Raw genomic sequence first — 19,270 nt, forward strand, 5'->3', positions numbered from 1 at the left:
TGAATTACGCAGTCTGCTCGCTGGAATGTTGTCAATGCCCACACTCACGTCAGTAGCTCCAGCACCTACGACGGTGGCTGGCGCAGGGTCGGCGCTCGGTCGGTATTTGTCCAATGATTGACTTCCCGCCTTTGTTATTATATGCTCTGTGAATTCTGAGCTGTTTCCCCCTGGGGTCTCTGATTTCCCATTGGTAAACTTTAAATTCACGGAAGTGATATGTTCTTCCTCTGTCTTATGGGAGATAAAATTGTCATTGATTAGATGATCTGCCTTGGGCCGAAGAAGCAGCAAAGGGAGAGTTGTCGATTCTTGTCACTATTAGGTTTTGCCTCTGTGGCAGTCTGTAATCTGTGCTAGAAGGTAGCTGCTGACTCACTGTGGTCTAGGAACATTCCCGAAGCAACATCACCAGTTTTCTGTGCATCTTGCAGCATCTGTCCCATGCCCACCCACGGGCTCCGAGGGGTCCGTAACCTGCCACCTTGACCCACAGCAGCGCTCCCCCCTGCCATTCCTTTAGAGCCGTCATCATTTAGACAACTGGCCCAATGTCACAGGCCAGTTACAAGACGGCCCATCCAACCTTCTGACATGTCTAAGCCATTACTCAGCGCCTGTGTTAAAGTGCGTGGTTCTCATGGTTTATTCCCCTGTTTTCAGTGCATTTGTGTGAAGTCTCTCTCCTGCATGGTGCACATGTTTCTCTTTCTCCTGTATCGTTTCTGTCAACATACACATGTGCTGGCATTTCTACCGTCCTAAAGAAAAACAACGCTCTCTTGATTCCACTTCTCCAACCGGCACCTCCTCTCAAAGCTCCTGAAACGAGCCGCCAGCACACAGTCTCGTCTTTCTACCAGTCTCTCCCCAGCAGACGCTTGACCAGACTCTTTCTACTGAAGTCAGCAGGTAATTTCCTCCTTGCTACATCCTTGTTCTCTTTTTCGTTTTAGCAGCTATACTCATCAGACTGTGTATTTTCTGTATTTCTCTTATTTATTGACATGTGTGAGTGCCATATGTGTGGCTCCTTTTCTTCACTGCCTGGCCTCTAGTAGATGCTCAGTAAACATTTTCTGAATGAACCAGAAGGCTGCTGGTGCCTCCTGCCTTCTAGACCTTCTGTGTCTATAAACTTGCCTAAACATGCCCCTTTACGGGGCAGCTCCCTTGAGGGCAGGGAGGCTATAGGAAGCTGCCTTTCTCCTAGTGAGTGGGTCTCCGTGGTCTGAAGGATTCATGCCCCTCTGACGGGCAAGCCCAGAGGGGGGCTCAGGCTTCATCAAGACATAGTCTGGTTGTTACCTCATCAGCTGATGACTAGCTTGTTATTTTTCCAGCATCAGGAAGACATTCTAATTTCCTTAGCAAGGTATTGGAATAATTACTTTCCACTAAGGAGGGTGAAGTGAAATTTTGAGATCCCCTCAGAGAACCGTACCAGCCCGAGCTTTTATTGTCAGTGCCACACATTGGATTTACAGGGCCTATTTTTCATATGTTATGAAGGCCATCTTGCCGGGTTTTCAGAACATCCTCCTGCCTCTCCTTCCCCTCACTGTTTCATCCTCTGGCACAAGCCAGCACGCTCTCTGCCGTCTCTCCCCACAGCGGGGTCGCAGTTTCTGTCACCCCCACAGGAAGGAGGTTTTGTGATGAGAGCAGCCTGGGGCCTGGCATCACATAGGTTGGGGGTGGCAAGGAGGGTGCCTGCTCTGTTCTTTCCTGCCTTCCTTTCTGGCTCACGTCCAGACCCAGCCCCTTGTCCCTCCGTCCAGGGACAGATGTTTCCATGACTGTTGAGAGCAATGCGAGGGCACAGGTTGAGAATACAGCCACCACCTGAGGTTGACAACAAGCTGACCGGCTTCAGGCAAGTCCCTTAAACGTTCTGAGCCTCAGTTTCCCCTCTAAGTGGGACCGCTAAGTGTTCTGCTAAGTGGGACAAATGATACCTGTTGGGCAAGGCTGATAAATATAAGGCATCCATCACATCTAGCCTGAGGTCTGACAGAGGAAAGGTAGCACCCCCCCCCTCCACAAATGGTTGCCATTTGTGGCAATGTTGCCATATTTCTCTTTTTAGACTTAGGGATTGTGCCTAAAATCAAAAGCCTGAGAGATCATGAAGCACTAAACACCAACAACCATGTTTTGGCACAAGCAAAATAACTGTTGTTAAAAAAATAATGGAAAACTCCATTTCTCGCCAAACGAAAAAGGCTAGAGACTGAGGGGGGAAAAAACTATTTTGAAAAGCCTATTCCCTTTTATCACTTTGAATGAGTCATTTTTCTTTAGTAAACAGGAGTGAGAAGCTTAAAATTAATCAAGTTAGAGGCAGATAGCATCATTTTCAAGTGAAAGCATGAAGGAAGGTAGTAAAAAAAAAAAAAGTACATTGTATGTGAGTGGATATTGAAGACAGAGAAAGATGCATTTTGTCCATCTAGCAAAGCCTGTAGTTTTTTAAGTTTTTATCAGGTTACTTTTACTGTAGATCGGCGATTACCGTAATCCTTAGAGAGCCTCTTAAGTGAGCAGCTGTGTGTTTGTTTTGGCATAAGGAGCAGGGAGATGGGGAAGGAAGCAAAGCCTTCTTGATAGTTTTACGTCGTGTTCTTTTACACTGAGGCGGAGACCCATCCTGAACTGGACATGTGTCAGACAGGGTCCCTGCAAGAGATTCCATCAGAGAGCATGGCCAGGAAGAGGGGGTCCTGGCGGCAGGTGAGGATGGACAGGTGGGAGAGGACTGTGGCCACACCCCCAGATGGATCCTTGTCATCAGGATCTCCCTCTTCCTTCTAAGGGCAGCCTGCCTCCAGACACCTCTTAACTGCCTAGCAGAGCCAATAGTGTGGCCTTCAGCCTGCTGCTGTAGTTCCAGCGAGCTCAGATGCAGAGTTGGAATGGGCCTGCGCAAGTTGAATGAACTTACTAGTCATTCCTGAGCTCCTTGTCACCTGGACCCAAAAATATTTCAAGTGCAAATTGTGGTGAAGCCTTCCCTTGTGCCATTCTAGTTTGCACCTGATTAGTGTAAGATGCACTCAGTGCTAAAGATGAAACTATGTGCTGCAAAACTAGGCATCGATCTACTTATGCATCATACTTTGAAAATTATTATTTGTCTCACAATTCAGTCTGAACCCTTAAAAAAATGAAAAAAACATGGTTATCTTTTCTGAGTACACTTGAGGCAAAGAACTAGTTGTTCTAACAACTGCTGTAGTAAGAGCTATTCAAAAAATAGAAAGTAATTCTAGGTGTTCCTTGGCAAATGAGATCCACAGTATTTGTGTGTTTGTTTTAAGTGAACTTACCAGATACGCTTTAAAATTCTACCTTGTATTGATTTCGCTTTGCACCATATTGGTGTTCTAAACACAATTCAATGCTAATGTGCTCATTAAGTTGTGAATGAACAGTTTCTGTGCATTCGGGGGCTATTGCCCCATACTCTCCAATCAAAAGGAGGCGCTTTTGAGTGTTGTTTCAAACGTATAAAGTTTATTCCAAGTTTCACTTCCCGAGCTTTTTATCTGACCTTTTCATTGAGTCTTTACAATATAAAATGATATGCTAGATCTTCTGCTGGGTGTTTAGCATTTTATTTCAGCCTACTATGTGCATGGCTGGTGGCCTTCCTAGAAATAGCAATAAAAAGCATGTGATCCCTACTCTCTGATGCTCTGGGTCGTAAGATAGAATGAAATCACGGTCTTATGTTGCTTGTTGTTCTCTCTGATATATTTCTCATTATTTCCATCAAAGTTCAGGTAACTTTGATAGATTTGCAGTCAGTGGTATCTAGAAAGAAAATGAAATTAATGGAACCCAATTTATAAACACTTCACCTTCTCTGCTTGTGCTTTTAAGCTGTTAGCAGATAGCATGGTTATTTGATTTCACAAAAAAGTTAGGAAGGTAAACAGTAAATAGTAATTAGCCATTTGCTAAACAGTAAATAACCAAGAGTAGATTTTAGAACTAAAATATAATTAGCGTGGGTTCCTTAGCCATATTACTCAAATATAAAACATATAAAATGCATCATCCATATCTTTCTAAGAGCTCTGGAGCGTCAGTGTGACACACAGAGGTGGGCTCAGGTATACTGATGCAGACCTGGGTGTGGAGCCTACAGCTACTCAGTAGCTGAATATCTTACCTTGCACTGTCTGGACACCAGTTTCTTCATCTGCAACATGGGGATAGTAACACTTGCTTTAGAGACATTGGCAGGACTGAATTTAAAAACCTCGGATGCCTGAGTGGTTCAGGGGGTTGAGCGCCTGCCTTTGGCCCAGGTCATGATCCCAGGGTCCTGGGATCGAGTCCCACATCGGGCTCCCTGCTCAGTGGGGAGTCTGCTTCTCCCTCTGCCTCTTCCCTTCCCCTCTGCTCTTGCTCACTCGCTCTCTCTCTCACACATTGTAATGTGTATTTCAGAGTAAATATCCTGTTACCCCAAGGCTGATCCCTAGAAATTAAAAATATTTTCAGAAATGAAGTTTCGGTCTGTATTGCCAACCTTAATCTTTGTTATGGTATGTATGTGCTACCACTGCCTGGAGTACAAGTTTACACAGCTAAAGGAAAAAGCAGTATGCAAAATGCAGATGCTTAGAATCGGTATCGGTGGTACTCGGGGCAGGGTGCCCAGATCCGCACAGCCCTGGATTCTGGTTGGGTTCTCAGAGGCCACTCACAAGTACTTACCCTCTACGCTCATACAGGGGGAATCAGGCAGCCTTCCGGGGGTAATCGTGAGGATGGATGCCGGGGCATTCTTAGCAGTATCTCCATGAACAACACACATTGCTATTAGAGTTCATAATCTGTGAGATCGTTGAGCCCCTGCAAGATCTTTAGACTCCTGGTCTGCCTAACTAGGGGAACCAGCTAACACTGAGACCCACGTTAACTAGCAAGTCTTCTAAATCCTGTGATTTGAGTATACTAGTCTATAAAAAAGGACAGTGGTCCCTGAAACTCAACATTCATTTAGAATTTGGCCTTGGCCTCCCACATTCTCACAGCTGAACAGAAAGCCACGTAAAACCCTCTCTAGGAGAGGAGAGGATAGAAAGTGGGATCATTTTATGTTTGTTTGGAGAAGGCAGGCAGTCCTATTGGATTTTCATTAGGAATTCTAGTAGCCCTGCTTTTTAATTACTTGTAGTTATTTTCATTAAGCAAACCATTATATTGGCCAATGATTTTTGGTGCCGGCTACATGCTCAGCCTTGAGTTATATAATCTCAGGTGAAAGGCAGGGCTCCCCCACACTGGAACAAGTTGATGGCCCTCTTGTAGCAACATTTTCTTTACCTTCAGCCAAGGAAGAATATTGAACCAGAAATGTGATTTTTTTTTTTCCCTCTGATCCACTGTTTTAAGTTGTCTTAAATAGGAGGAAGACATTTTAAAAGAAACCCATAACATTTTTAAATAATGGATTGACTTCAAACTGAAAATGAAGCATGTGAATATGTTTTTTAAATGACCTTAAGAATGACATTAAAGTAAAGAATCCATCATGGATTGAGATTTGACCTGCTATTTTTCTCCTACCAATTTTAGGTTTGATTTCATTTTTAATAATGGCTTTATTATTTACTCTAGCCTGGTTCACTCACACAACTGTTTGCTTTGAAATTCGAAACCACATATTTTCTCTGTAACTCAAATAAAAATGGGGTCATGCAAATGACCTTTCAGACAGAAACTGCACAGTCCATCCACTTTGACAGAAATAGCGCACGCACGCGCACACACACACACATCGCTTGAGAGTAATGGAATCATTTTAAGACAAAAGATCATTCAGTTACCGTAAAGCTTGAAATCTAATGATGGTGATTTTCATCAATACCAGGTTGTGGACACTGGAGACGAAATTTAATAACCGCTCACATTTACTGAGCAAACTTGGTGCCGAGTTCCACGCTGAGCACTTCTCAGTGTGTTACCTCACGGGATTCCCACATCAGCCCTAGGAAGTGAAGGAGTCATTATCCATAGATGAGGAAACTGAGGTACACTGAGCTTGAGTAACTTCCTGGAGTCGCAGACCTGAAAGTGGCCCAGCTGCGGAGTGAGTGCAGTTGACCTTGACCCCAGAACCTGGGCTCTTGAACTGAGGAGGGGCAACGAGTCCAAGGGCAAACAGAAAACCTGAAGGCTATTATGTGGAACCCTTTTGTTTTCTGCCCTGGATTCATGACGGGTAAACAGGAAGTGTGTGTACTCTTTTTCCCGTGCCCTGAGAACTCATCTGGCCGAGTTCTCCCTTCCATCCATGGGATGAAATCTCAGATGGGACCCATCGCCTCTTCAGTTAGTCTTCAATAATTGAAAGTTCTCAGATCAGTTTCAGGATGAAAGAGCCCAGTCCAGTGTTTTTTCACGACCCAAACTCCAACCTTTTACCTGGTTTAAATGAGGTGCTCCCTCTTCCAGCTCAGGCCTGTGTTGGCTTGGAAGGGGAGGAGGAGGATTTGATGTGGAGGAGACTTAATAAACATTGTGGATTTTTTCCCCCTCCTTCCTTGCTCCAGCTCCTTTCCCACTCATTATTAGGTGTCACTTCGGACGTCTCCCGGTAGGGCCTGTGAGGGTGTGCAAATGTGCAGGGCAGGCAGAGTGCTAAGGGGAGGATGACAAGGTTCCTCTCCTTGGCCCTGGGCATGGGGGATTTCAGAGCTGGCTTTCTCTGGGGGCTTTTGGGTTCCCTGGGGGCAGTCACGCCCCCTCCCGCCGCTAGGGGGTGCTCACAGCCTTCCCCTCCGTGCAGGGCTGCTGGCTTCCTTCGGGGGTGAATCTGTGGGGGAATTCCTTTTACCATAACCCCAGACCATCTTTTCCCAAGTATATATGTGGACCTAGGAAACTCCCACCCCTGTACGCCTGGAAACACAGCTTCCTCTCACCTGAGACCAGGGTAGACATACATAGCCACTGCCCTACATCACAGCCCTGAGCAGAGACCTTGAGACTGCCCTTGCTGCTGCTTTCCTGAGGCAAAGTTGTCTCCCATTCCCATCTTTGCCCACCTGACATGAGGAAACACTGTGGATAACAAATTGCAGGCCCTCCACTCTTCCCTCAGGACTTGCTCAGCTCACAGCGCCACCTGGAGGATATTTCCATAACACAGTGCCTCCTGGGTTGTCAGAATCATTTTTGCACATTTATCAAAAGGCAGGCGCAAGTTTCATGCTGCTCTACCAGTGTGTCCCAGCGCATTATATGAGAGCCGGTGAGATAGATATCACTTCTTGGTCCATATCTAGGAAGTCGTTAGAAGCTAAAGGTTGGCCTCTCCCACATCTGTGCACTCATTCCAACATCTGTTTCTATCCTGCAGTTGTGTAGAATGGACGTTTCAGGAGAAACCAGGGCTTAAAGAAAAAGTGGGGTCGTGGTTTACCCAGCATGTGGAAAATTGAAACAAAGTAATGGAAATCCAGGGCCAGGATTGCTTACTAAATAACATATGAAGACCTCCTCCAGCCAACCGAAAAAATAAAGCTGAAAAAAGCCCCTGGGGGGGCACCTGGGTGACTCAGTTGGCTAAGCGTCTGCCTCCAGCTCAGGTCATGAGGGATCGAGCTGCATCGGGCTCCCTGCTCCGCGGGAAGCCTGCTTCTCCCTCTCCCACTCCCCCTGCTTGTGCTCTCTCTCTCTAATAAATAAATAAAAATCTTTGAAAAAAAAAAAAAAAGGAAAAGCCCCTGGCTTCCAAGAATATACAAAGTGATAGTCTGGTTGGCCAGAAGATTATTTCACTTACAGCTTGAAGCGGATGCTGACGGCAACGCTGAGGTCAGTAGAGAAGATTCAGCCGCCAGAATTATAGATGAGCAGGATTCACTGGACGGTAAGAGAGAACGAGGCACGTCATTAAGTAATTGAAAAAGTACAGGTCCTAAAAGGGCAGTGGTTTTGACTTAATGCTTCCAGATGGTTGGCCCTCTGATTTCTTAGTTTCTGTTCAATCAGTAGAGTGCAAATTCAGTCTGTTTTTGGAAACATACTTTCACGACTTCCCCATTTACTTTTCCACTTTCGATATGCTCCTCTACTTTTGCATTGTTTGCAAATTATTTTCGCAGCATAAAAGAAATGAATACAAAGGAGTATGCGCTCAGAAGGGAAGATGTTGAAAACATGGCATATTCATTAAAATGGATAAATCAGTGTCTTCCAAGTGGAATAGTGTTGCTTCCTTTAGCCCCCAGAATTAAGCATTATTTATGAATACATTTTGCTTCTAAATATAATTTTTTTGTGATAACCATGGTATTGTTAACTATGTGCGATATGTATTAAGGAGATGACAAATTTTGTGACACCCTGCTGGTTCAAAAATCATCGGCCGCAGAGGTAAGGCCCGATGTGTGCATGCACACAGCTAGTTTGCAGGGGCTGCTGTAGTGGGTTTGGCTCGGGCCTGACGTGCAAAAGAGGGAGAGACGGAAGAGAGTGTGTACTTCCCCACAAACCACTTCTCAGTGGTCATACCAGAAGCCCAGAGTCGTCTTCAACACACCCCCTCGCCCTCCACACCTGGTCCGTCTCCAAGTTCAGCCCAGTGTACCCCGTCAGCATCTCTTGAAATTGTCCATGCTTCTCTCCATCCCCAGAGACACCCTCCTCATTATTGTTATGTGAACGAAAAGTGTCTGCGCCCTTATTGAACCCTCTCAAATCCCCTAAAGAGGTGGGTACTGTTATTCTCCCCATTTTGGAGATGGAAAACTTGAGGCACAGGCCGGTACAGTGACCTGCCCAAGGCTACTCAGCTTTTATGGGGCTGAGCCAGGGTCCAGACCCAAAGGCAACAGCTCCGAGCCCTGCCGCCGTCTCCATCCCCTGGACTGTTCTGACTGGCTCCTCTCCGTAGCCCCTCTGGCCCCCCTCTCCTGCTACCCATCCTCTGATGCCAGGGGGATTTCTTAAAAATACAGATCTGACCATGTCACTGATGCTTCATTCCCCTTCAGTGTGCTCCCCGTACTCTGCCTCAAATCCAGACTCCGTCTGCCCCCACCTCCCCCAAAGGGTCTCTGACCGATGTCCCTCTAGCACTCCGCACAAGCTACTGGCTGTCTTTGATGCTTCTGGATTGTACCATGAACTCAGTAGACAGCCACTTCAAGAGAGGATGGACCCACTTCCCGTGCCTTTATTCCAGATCCTCACTGCCCTTCATCTGACTGCTGAGAAGTGGTTTGTGGGGAAGTCCTTTGGGACAGTCCTGCCACATTTGTCACAAGCATTAGTCAATTCATATTAGTCATGTGCATTTTGAATCTTTTTTTCTAAATTGTCATGACTTCCTGTTTCTTTACACCTGACACCTAATTGCTCCATCAGTGGGTACTAACTGATTGAACACAACCCATCACTCAGTGAGCACTCATATTATATTGTGAGTGCATTTCTCTTATATTTGTAAGGAATTCAAAAGGTAACGCTGTCCTGTGAAACTGTGCATTGTTACTTCACTGAAAAAGATGTTTCTCTGTGCTGAAATGGGAAAATCTAAGAATAGAGCTGTGGGAGTGACCCCACCCCCCAGCAAGTTGGAGTTTGATGCCTTAAGTCAGTAGCACAAATACTATTACAAAAAAAGTCAGAAAGCGACATGGCACAATTGTATACATATTGTCAGTGTTCTGTGATCAGACATGTTAGGAAATTAGAAAGATGTGTTCTTCAAGAACCCTTATTAACCTCAAAGGTAAACTGCTTCTTTTGTTATTTGCCTCCAAGAGTGTTTGCACTGAAGACGTTTTCAAGCTCACCGAATTCAACACATTCAATTTTCATAGATAAGGTCATGACACTGAGATGTTCAGTGATTGGAAATTGAATTAGGACCCCCCTTGACAGCAATATTACCACCTTTTCTGGGCCGTAAGGTATGTGGGAAATGGCCAGTCTTCACATATTGAAGAAACTTCGATGGTTGGGTCTAGGACTGTGTTCAATCCCAGGGTCCTTGCTCTAACTGCAGTGCTTTCTTCCTACTTAAAATTTAAAGCCCAATTAGGCATTAACTGTCTCCTTCTTTTTACTTACCAGAAGCACTTGGCCCACAGCGTTTCACAAATTGAATTTATAATCGGGAGAGTTTCTGCGGAGATCTGGACTTGCTGCTTCCACAGTGAATGGCAGTCCCCATAGCAGCCCTTAGCTGGAGGCCCCCTCACACAGGCCACAGTCGCCCATGATCAGCCCGACCTCAGAGGTTGAGGCGCGTGGTACCTGGATTCTAGGAACTTTGCCTTTAAGCATTTTTCGTATCAAGCATATGTTTCGAGGCTCATTTTCTCTCCCTAACTGCCTTCAGGGTTACAAACGCTCTTAGTTAGTCCTAGCGCGCTGGGTCTCCCCAGTGTCACGGTTCTAGTCTTTACCTAGCATCCCCTGTGAGTAGCTGGCCGATTTGAAGGTAGGTTCAGGCCACTTTGGTTTTATAAGTTTTGAATTCTCTGGTTGCTGTTTCCTTGCCCCCAAAGCCCCGGACTTTTATTCATTTACGAGACAAGAAAGCCTGGTTGGTTTTCCTCTGTGCCAGAGGTGTTTCACCTCTAACCTGATGCTCCCTAGTACAGCCTCGGCCTTCCTTCCCTTGCCCCTGGCCACTCAAAGGCTGGACCAGCTTCCTGGGCATCACCTGGGATCTGCGAGAAACGCAGAAGCTCGGGCCCCACCCCAAACCTACTTCAGAACCCTGTGTTTATCAAGGACATCCCCAGGGAGTCGAGGGCACATTCAAGTTGGAGAAACACTGCCAAAGTGAGTGGGAGGCATCGTTTGTTTCTGGGCCCTCTGTCCCTGGCTGGTATGCTGCTTCAGCCCTCCCCGGCCAGAGCAGGGCTCCCACACAGATAGCATGACCCCTCTAGCCCCGATTCTCCATCGGGAAGGAGGCAGCAGGCCAGATCGCGGTGGAGTTCACGTGTGCCCTGGTTCAGCGGACCGTTTTATACCTCGACTCTGCCAAGCTTTATTCTCCAGTTCATTTTAGACTTTCACAAAATGTTCAAATGGTTATTCAACGGGGTCGAATGTAGCCCAATAGTTTGCGAGTGGACCTTTCTCTCTCCCTCCAGCTTATATGTTCCCTCTTCTTAGCCATAAGTCAGGGATCAAGCAGGACTGTATGATGACTGTGGTTTGTGTAATCCTATGCAGCTGAGAGCTAATTTTCCTTTCCTGGAGCAAGATGAGGAAATAGCAGCCTCTCCTGGCCACACCTGAGGCGTCTGCCCAGGTGTCAGGGGTAGGTGACAGGGCTGTGTCAGCGGGAAGGGGGTCACGTGCCGCGGTGCTCCCTGAGCACAGTTCGTGGTTGTCACATTAATGATGTCGAGACGTAGCCCCAGGTTTCCAGGTGTGTCACCTACCATGTGATTTGTCTTTTCAACTGTACTTGGTCCACATCGTAACAAAGTCTACACTACAGAACTCTGGGAATATACATCTCTGTCCCAGCCCACAATGTTGAAGCATTGAAAAGTAAAAGGACAGAAGTTAGGGATTATAGAAGTACTAGAAGAAGGAGCAGCCTAAGGCACCTTCGTTTTGTTGGAAGTAGGTATAGTTTGTTGGCTAAAACAGGTCCTCTAGCACCCGACCTGTTCCTGCAGCATTGTCTTCTGCTCTCGATTCTTCCAAGAAGATGCTTTTTCTTGTCCTCTCCAAAGAGTTCAAATTAAAACTTTTAAACTCCAAACGTGGTCATGTGTAAGTATGAGTGTGTTGAAAATTACTAGGGCAATTGGGAATGACAGAGGAGAGAGGGGAGGGGCGGAAAAAAAGGAAATGAAGTGGAAAGTGGTTATAATCGCTGCCTTTCTCACATAATCCTTTCACACTGGTTTTGTTCTAGAAACTGCTCCCCAAGGTTAGATGGCTTGGAGCAAATGGGTGTGCCTGCAGGAGCCCTTCTGAGGGCATCTGCCTCCATTTACCCATTTTCACACCTTTTTTTCGAGGAAGAAATCAAACAGTGTGAAAGCAGGCCAGTGAGCTTCCTGAGGTGTGTGCCCTGGTAAATAGACCGGTGTCCGTCATTCTTGGGAGTTGAGAGTAACGATTCTTATTTAGTGTTCCAATGGCCCCAGAGCCCGCGGTCACAGACAGGGCATGCTGCAAAGTCGGGTCGGTGGCAATGTAGATATTTGGGCTTCTCTGGTCCTTGTATGATGGAATTAGAAGGGAAGATAGTCATGCAGGCCACCATGGGCTTTAAAGCCAGTTCACATTAGATGATCAGGACAACTCATCATTCAGAGGATATTTTCCCCAAGAACAGTAAATGCAGGAACCATAGTGCGGTCACGGGCCAGTAGTCCCAGATGCCATTTTGAAATTGGAAATAGCTCATTCATTTTTAGCTCCTCAGAACCACATGATTTAGAGGGAGAAAGGATCTTGGGAATCTCATCCAAGCACTTCATATCGCAGGTGAGGAGAGGAGGCCCCAGGAGAAAGGGGTATGAGCCCTGTCACCTACCACCCACTGGGCCACCTTCCCGCTTGCCTTGCGGGAGGTTTGCTTTGGTCCTTAAGCACAAAGCTGATGGGCACAAATCTCAGGCCCGTCCTTCACTCTGCCCCCAAATGTACTAACACTGTCCTATCTGTGGACACATTTGGAAGCCCCAGATGTGAAGCTGGAGCTGGAGATGTTACACACGCTGGGGAGAAACGGCCTGGCAGTGGTGGGGCAACCCTGTCTCAAGCACTCTGGAAAGAACCAGTGGGGTTGCCTCTGAGCCCAGGCTCTGCTACCTGTTCTGGCTCTGAGCCTCTTAGTGAAGGGGCCCCCAGTTCACCTTCCCAGTCAGGTGGACCCAGGGTGGTGGATGAAGAAATGCAGAAGGCTCCACAGAGAACCTGCTACCCCCCTCCGGCATTTGATTCAAAATTTGTTCAAAGAAACAGTCTCACTTAATCTTCATGAGAGGGGGGAAGGAGGTGGCTTTTTCAACTAAATTGAAGTATCATAATAGAACTGCACAATTAAAGGAAGTCATTATGTAGGAATTGCCTTGGGGCTTCTCAGATCTCGCATCGGAAAATATTTTTATTAGAACAAATCCTTTTGCAGATTACCAAAATTGTCTTTTAACAAAACATGGTGATGGGTGTATTTGAGATTAAGGTTTTTTGTGTTTTTTTTTTTTTAAGATTTTATTTATTTATTTGACAGAGAGACATAGCGAGAGAGGGAACACAAGCAGGGGGAGTGGGAGAGGGAGAAGCAGGCTTCCTGCGGAGCAGGGAGCCCGATGGATGCCGGGCTCTATCCGAGGACCCAGAGACCTGAGCCGAAGGCAGATGCTTAATGACTGAGCCACCGAGGCGCCCCTGAGATTAAGTTTTTAAAAGATGATAAAGGAGAACGATCAGGCTTCCCTTCCCCCACCTCCAACCTTGTTCTTAATAGACACTTCATTTTCTTACTATGAGAGCAGATGATTTTATAGTAATACCACTCTATTTTATAAATTAGTTATTTGATGTTAGCTGAATACATTACTAATATTCCTAAGTATAACCAAAGATGCTGAAAAAGTCTGTAACCAGTTACTTTGGGATCCTGGTGTCTTCAAAAATATTCTCTGCCAGCAGTAACAGGCAGAGAGAGGAGTTGTCCTTAGAAAAATGCTACATATATTGTGTACTGAGTAGAAAGATGGCCTGTGGATTTATATTGGGAGTATTGATAAAGTTTCCTTATAGTGGTTTTGGTTGAGGGAGGGGGTGGTCAAATTGTTCAGAAAGCCGTGAATAATAAGTCCACGAATAATTAACTATTATACCAATTTTCTCTAAAGTAATATATTTAGATATGATTGACCTCTTGAGATTGTATTCTTAGTTCCCTAGGGGATTTGGGGAAATACATACCACAGAGAAACTTTCGATTTCTGCTCATTAAGTGTGAAAAATCATGGCGCACTTATACTCAAATTATCTAGTTACAAGGTTAATCTAGAGGTTTTTCTAGTTTTCTTGTTGAATTAAAAAAACAAGCTTGTAGTTAACAGGAGGAACTTCATACATAGTCTCAGTTTTCAGGAGAAAGTGTTTTCAAATATATTGGCTGGCAAAAGTTAAGATAACTGAAACACGCTTTTTAAAAAATTTTTTCATCTTTGCTGCCAGTGTGCTTTCTTGCCAACATTTTCAGTTTTTGAAGAGTTAAAGAAGTGCTCGTTTCAGATGTTACCGAGAGAGACATTGGGTAGTAAGAAATCAGAAGTTTTGCTTCATTGAGAAAGAGACATATTCTAATTCACCGCTGCGTAGCCTAAAGCAGATGCCGGATTCGTAGGGACCCAGGGGCCTTCAGTGAACTGGGAACGCGGCTCTGCCAAACCCGCATTTCCACATTCAGCCAGGATTTCCTGGGTTTGATACAAGGAATGCCAACCGGGCGTGATCAAGGGGCGGATCTCACCAATGGGGAGGCGGCTGCAAGAGCCCACGCGTGGGTAAGCTCAGCCCCTCTCCGTCCCCCGAGCACCCGCGTCCAACTGCGGGCGCGCTCCGGGACCCCGGGAATCGCCGCCCAGCAGCGGCCCGGGGCCGGAGGGCGGCGGGCGGCCCGGCGGAGGCGGGGGCGCCGCGGGCTTTCTCTGTTGCTACAGCCGTGATGTCACTCGCCCATCCTAACCCGCGGTTGGTTGTTGTGTGTTTCAGCTCTGCCTGCAGTTGAGCACAAAGACCTGGAGGAGACTCCCACATCCTTCGGGGAGAAGAAAGGAGGCAGCTAAGCAGATTAAAGGAACTTGTGGCTTGTGGCCTTTTGGAAAGGGGGAAAGTGAATTAGAGGCCCGGTGCGAGTTAATGAGCTGTGAGATGAGGCGCCGCTGCTGCTGCTGACACCCAGGTTCCAGGCTCCGTCCGCTGCCCTTTGTGCTTCATGTACATGTGTCTATTCAGCGCATCCGGAGGCGCCCAGACCAGAATCCAACACGGCTGCCGGGGAGAGACCACCCACCATGCCCACGGAGACCCTACAGACAGGTAGCATGGTGAAGCCGGTCAGCCCCGCGGGCACCTTCACCTCGGCAGTCCCCCTGCGCATCCTCAACAAAGGGCCCGACTACTTTCGCAGGCAGGCCGAGCCCAACCCCAAAAGACTCAGCGCCGTGGAGAGGCTGGAAGCGGACAAGGCCAAGTATGTCAAGAGTCAGGAGGTCATCAACGCCAAGCAGGAGCCCGTGAAGCCGGCCGTGCTGGCCAAGCCCCCCGTGTGCCCGGCCGCCAAGCGCGCCCTGGGCAGCCCCACGCTGCGGGTGTTCGGCAGCCACGCCAAGACCGAGAGTGGCGTGCAGAGGGAGAACCTGAAGCTCGAGATCCTGAAAAACATCATCAACAGCTCCGAAGGCTCCAGCTCGGGCTCGGGGCACAAGCACAGCTCCCGGAACTGGCCGTCCCACCGGCCAGACTCCACCGACCTGCACCGGCACTCCTTCGCAGAGTCCCTGAAGGTGTACCCCACGCAGGGCCGCGGCAGCCCGCAGGAAGGCGGCTCCCACGTGGGCAGGAGGCTGCTGGAGCAGTCGGCTGAGTCCTTCCTCCACGTCTCCCACAGCTCCTCGGACATACGCAAAGTGACCAGTGTGAAGCCCCTAAAAGCGATCCCCTGCAGTAGCTCCGCCCCTCCCCTGCCTCCCAAACCCAAGGTCGCGGCCATGGCCACCGTGAAGTCCCCTGAAGCCGACCCGGTGGAACCAGCCTGCGGAGTCAGCCGGAGACCCTCGCTCCAGAGGTCTAAGTCGGACTTGAGTGACAGGTATTTCCGCGTGGACGCAGACGTGGAGAGGTTTTTTAACTACTGCGGACTGGACCCCGAAGAGCTGGAAAACCTTGGAATGGAAAACTTTGCAAGGGCTAATTCCGACATCATCTCCCTCAACTTCCGCAGCGCAAGCATGATCAGCTCAGATTGCGAACAGTCTCAGGACAGTAACAGTGACCTTAGAAATGATGACAGTGCCAATGACCGGGTGCCATATGGCATTTCTGCCATCGAAAGAAATGCTAGGATCATCAAGTGGTTATATAGTATCAAACAAGCTAGAGAGTCACAGAAGGTCTCCCACGTGTAAGACAAAGTGCGTGCAAAGGAGGGAGGGGTGGGTCTCTGTGCATCCGCAGTCGTGAAGGTTGTGAGCTTCTCCACTCTCTTTGTGTTGCTTGTTGTGCAATGTTTCCAAGTTGCATGCCTGTCAACATGGGGACTGACCTGGCTTCCACGTGAACCATCGCTGTAGAGCCTGGCTGAACACAACGTCATCTGCCAAGAGTTTCAGGCCAGAATCCGATTAGGGCTTCGATCTTAAGCAAAACTGTTTACACGAAAAACGGTATACAACTTCTTCAATATTTATGTGGTTCTTGTGTTTTTATATCCCGCGCTCTTGTGTCTTAATTAAAAGTTTTATCAATTGGCTTTTAGGTTAAGAGTAGAATCTTTTTGAAATAAAAAGCCAATTTGCCTACATGTGAGCCCGAAACAGTGGGGAAAAAATCAATGGGATCTGCTACCAAACAGATACAGTGACTGACCTAAGATAGAGAACCACGCTGGGTTTTCTGAGGAAGAAAGCGGTGAGCCTGATGTTAATCATTTGCGTATTGGAATTCTCCTGCCACTACTAAAGTAAGGGTTGGGGCAATAGTGCTACGTTTTGTGTCCGATTAAGTGTGTAAATGTTGGTGCTTCTGTGTAATACCCCAAGGAAAGACAATCAGAAACAATGAAGGTGATTAAATCTAGGAGTTTGGGGGTTGGGGGTTTTGTTGATGTTGTTCTCTGATTTGGGTTGATTCCGAAATTTCTCCTATTAATCTTTTGACGGGAATGGCCATCCTAAAGCTGATACTAAATGTCTTTATAAAAAAAAAAAGTTGTTTGTTTTTTTATCAAGAACTAATTCTATGCTGACTCTCTTCCCTCTCTCCTTCCCTCCCTGTGTTGTTGATTTATTTGGGAGAGGGGAGTGGGGCTTGTGCAGGGGTGAGCTATCCGAAGACATGAACACAAATGGAAACACCAGCCATATCGGTATAGAGCCTCCCATTCAAAAGCGAATACCTTTCGTAGCTGAACCATATCTGAGCAGTGCGATCGTGTTGTCTGGCGTATGTTATTCTCTCAGGCTGTGGACCTTTGCTACAGCTCTAGGAAACTGTAGAAACATGATGCTTCTCCACCCTTTGGTCTCTAGTGCTCCATATCGACTCGTTCCCGTTTTCCCCAGTGACCTGTCTTGCAGGTGGGTCGTTAGCTGTGGACCAGCTGACAGTGGTGTGTGGTAGCTGAGAGGTAAAAACGTGTAGCGGTCTGCTTCATTGCTCCGTACTCATGCTCTGAAGTTCTCAGCCGCACTACCTTAGACTTTATCAGCGAATGGGGAACTTTTTATGGTGTAAATGCTGTAAGACTTTGTACATACTTCAGTTGTTATGAAATCTTTAAGAAAAAAGAAAACGTTACGCTAATAAATAGCTCTGGTGCAGGCACTAATGGTGGTGGTTTCTCTTTGTCCTTTTCTTTGCACCTGCCACGAAAAGTTTAACTTTGGACTGTGAGCCAGAAGCAGATTTTTGGTAGCCTCAAAGGAACATGTTTTCATTAAATTACTTTCACCATATCACAGTTATTCGGAACAGCGATAGATAGCAGTGTGCTTTTGCTAAAATAGTTCGTCAAGGTTCCTAAAATATGCTGCCTTGTCTTTACTTAGTTCACACTTGTGGTATTTTTACCTTTTCTTAAACATCAGAATTTTTCACATCTTCCGCAAGACCTTCAGTGGTAAATATTTATGAGTTCTTACAGCGGAGACCTGCCTTTGAATGTTATTTGTACAAGCCCAACATCATTAGCATTACACGTGTTCATACATTTGTCCACTCGTTCGTTCACTCCTCTTTCAACAGGTCATTTGGTGAGTGGCCCCCTTTCTGGGCCTGACGGTAGGCACAGGACTGCTGTGGTCAACGACACACAGTCTCTGCGTCAAGGAACATAGATGCTCACCTTTAAGAGAAACAGCATTCCTCTTAGTGGACAGATCTTATCTCCTCTTATTAGGACGCTGAGTATTCAAGTTATCTATTGAATCAAGTCATTTGAAGATTAACATTGCTTCAAAAGTTCCATATACTGTGTCAATGTAAAAGAAAACATTGTTTAAAAAGCAATTTTCAGAAGCAGAAATGATAAAGATTCCCAACTATTAACTGTTTGTAACTTTTTCCTTCTGGAAATCAAATGTGGTTCCTTGACACTCTCTCTGCAGGTTTGGGAATTCTTTCTGGTTCTCTGATTAATTACCAGTTGCACTAGAACTCTACTTCCCAGAAAAAACATTTGGAAATGCAGCTTTCAGTGGTGATGACACAGTGCATGCAAGATTATAGAATGAAAATAGGTTTCTTTCATTTAATTCAAAATAAGTATACACACACACACACACACACATACATATATATATTCTTCCCTCACCATTAGGGTAGAAATGTGGCCATTTGAAGTATTCATGGCTTAGCATTTATATATCCGTCTCTTTTTAGGGCTATTGAAATACCAAAAATAGATGCTATTTTTCTAAGGACACCAGTTTTTTTTTGGGAGGCGAGCACTTCTTAGCTAATTTAATATCACTGTCAATGCTGTTTTAGTCATGGATTCTGCTGAAGCTTCCAGCATTTCAAAACCATGTTTAATCTGTGTCCCACTGTAATTCAGTCTAATCCTCCATGGCCTTATTTGTACAATGGATAAATGTGAGCCTTTTGGTTCCCTTTATGGAAGGGGGGAGCTCATTATTTTCTTTTTTGTTCTTGAAATTAGAGTTTCTATAAAGGACCGTTTCAAAGGCTTAATATTAAATCCTACGAGTGAGACATTTCCTAATTGTGAAGTCCTTTTTACAAAGTGCTGATTCTGTTAGTGCATGAAAAGTATCTCATGTGTGCATTGCACGTGTGTGTGTGTGTGTGTGTGTGTGTGTGATGATAATGATCATGTTGGTAGGAATACAGACTTGTCATGTAGTTCAGCATACTTGTCCCATGACACAATGTGGAGTGAAGCATGATTTCACAAGATGGCCCTAAATACTGGTTGTTTCTGAAAACCACCAAATTTAAGACAGTCCTCCCAATATCCACCCCCTCTGCCATTGTCTTAATTCAGGCTTTCATCTTCATACCTGAA

At 46.3% G+C, this 19,270-nt stretch overlaps 1 protein-coding gene across 7 annotated transcripts in view; it reads left to right on the forward strand.

Moving 5' to 3' along the window:
• The window catches only part of FAM110B (family with sequence similarity 110 member B), a 148,902-nt gene extending 129,957 nt beyond the window's left edge, over positions 1 to 18,945 (forward strand). For 6 of the 7 annotated variants that reach the window (XM_073892785.1, XM_073892782.1, XM_073892784.1 and 3 more), the window contains one exon: positions 14,737 to 18,945. In XM_073892785.1, the coding sequence (XP_073748886.1) occupies positions 15,039 to 16,151 (1,113 nt within the window). In that variant the 5' untranslated portion in view covers positions 14,737 to 15,038 and the 3' untranslated portion in view covers positions 16,152 to 18,945. Of the gene's footprint in view, positions 1 to 9,867; positions 9,939 to 14,736 lie in introns of those variants that run through there. The other variant, XM_025871433.2, reaches the window with a different exon arrangement.
• The last annotated feature ends 325 nt before the right edge of the window (positions 18,946 to 19,270 follow it).

Source organism: Callorhinus ursinus, unplaced genomic scaffold (genome assembly GCF_003265705.2).
Source record: "Callorhinus ursinus isolate GAN/ISIS: 27379988/994484 unplaced genomic scaffold, GSC_fseal_2.0 scaffold5, whole genome shotgun sequence".
NCBI lineage: Eukaryota > Metazoa > Chordata > Mammalia > Carnivora > Otariidae > Callorhinus > Callorhinus ursinus.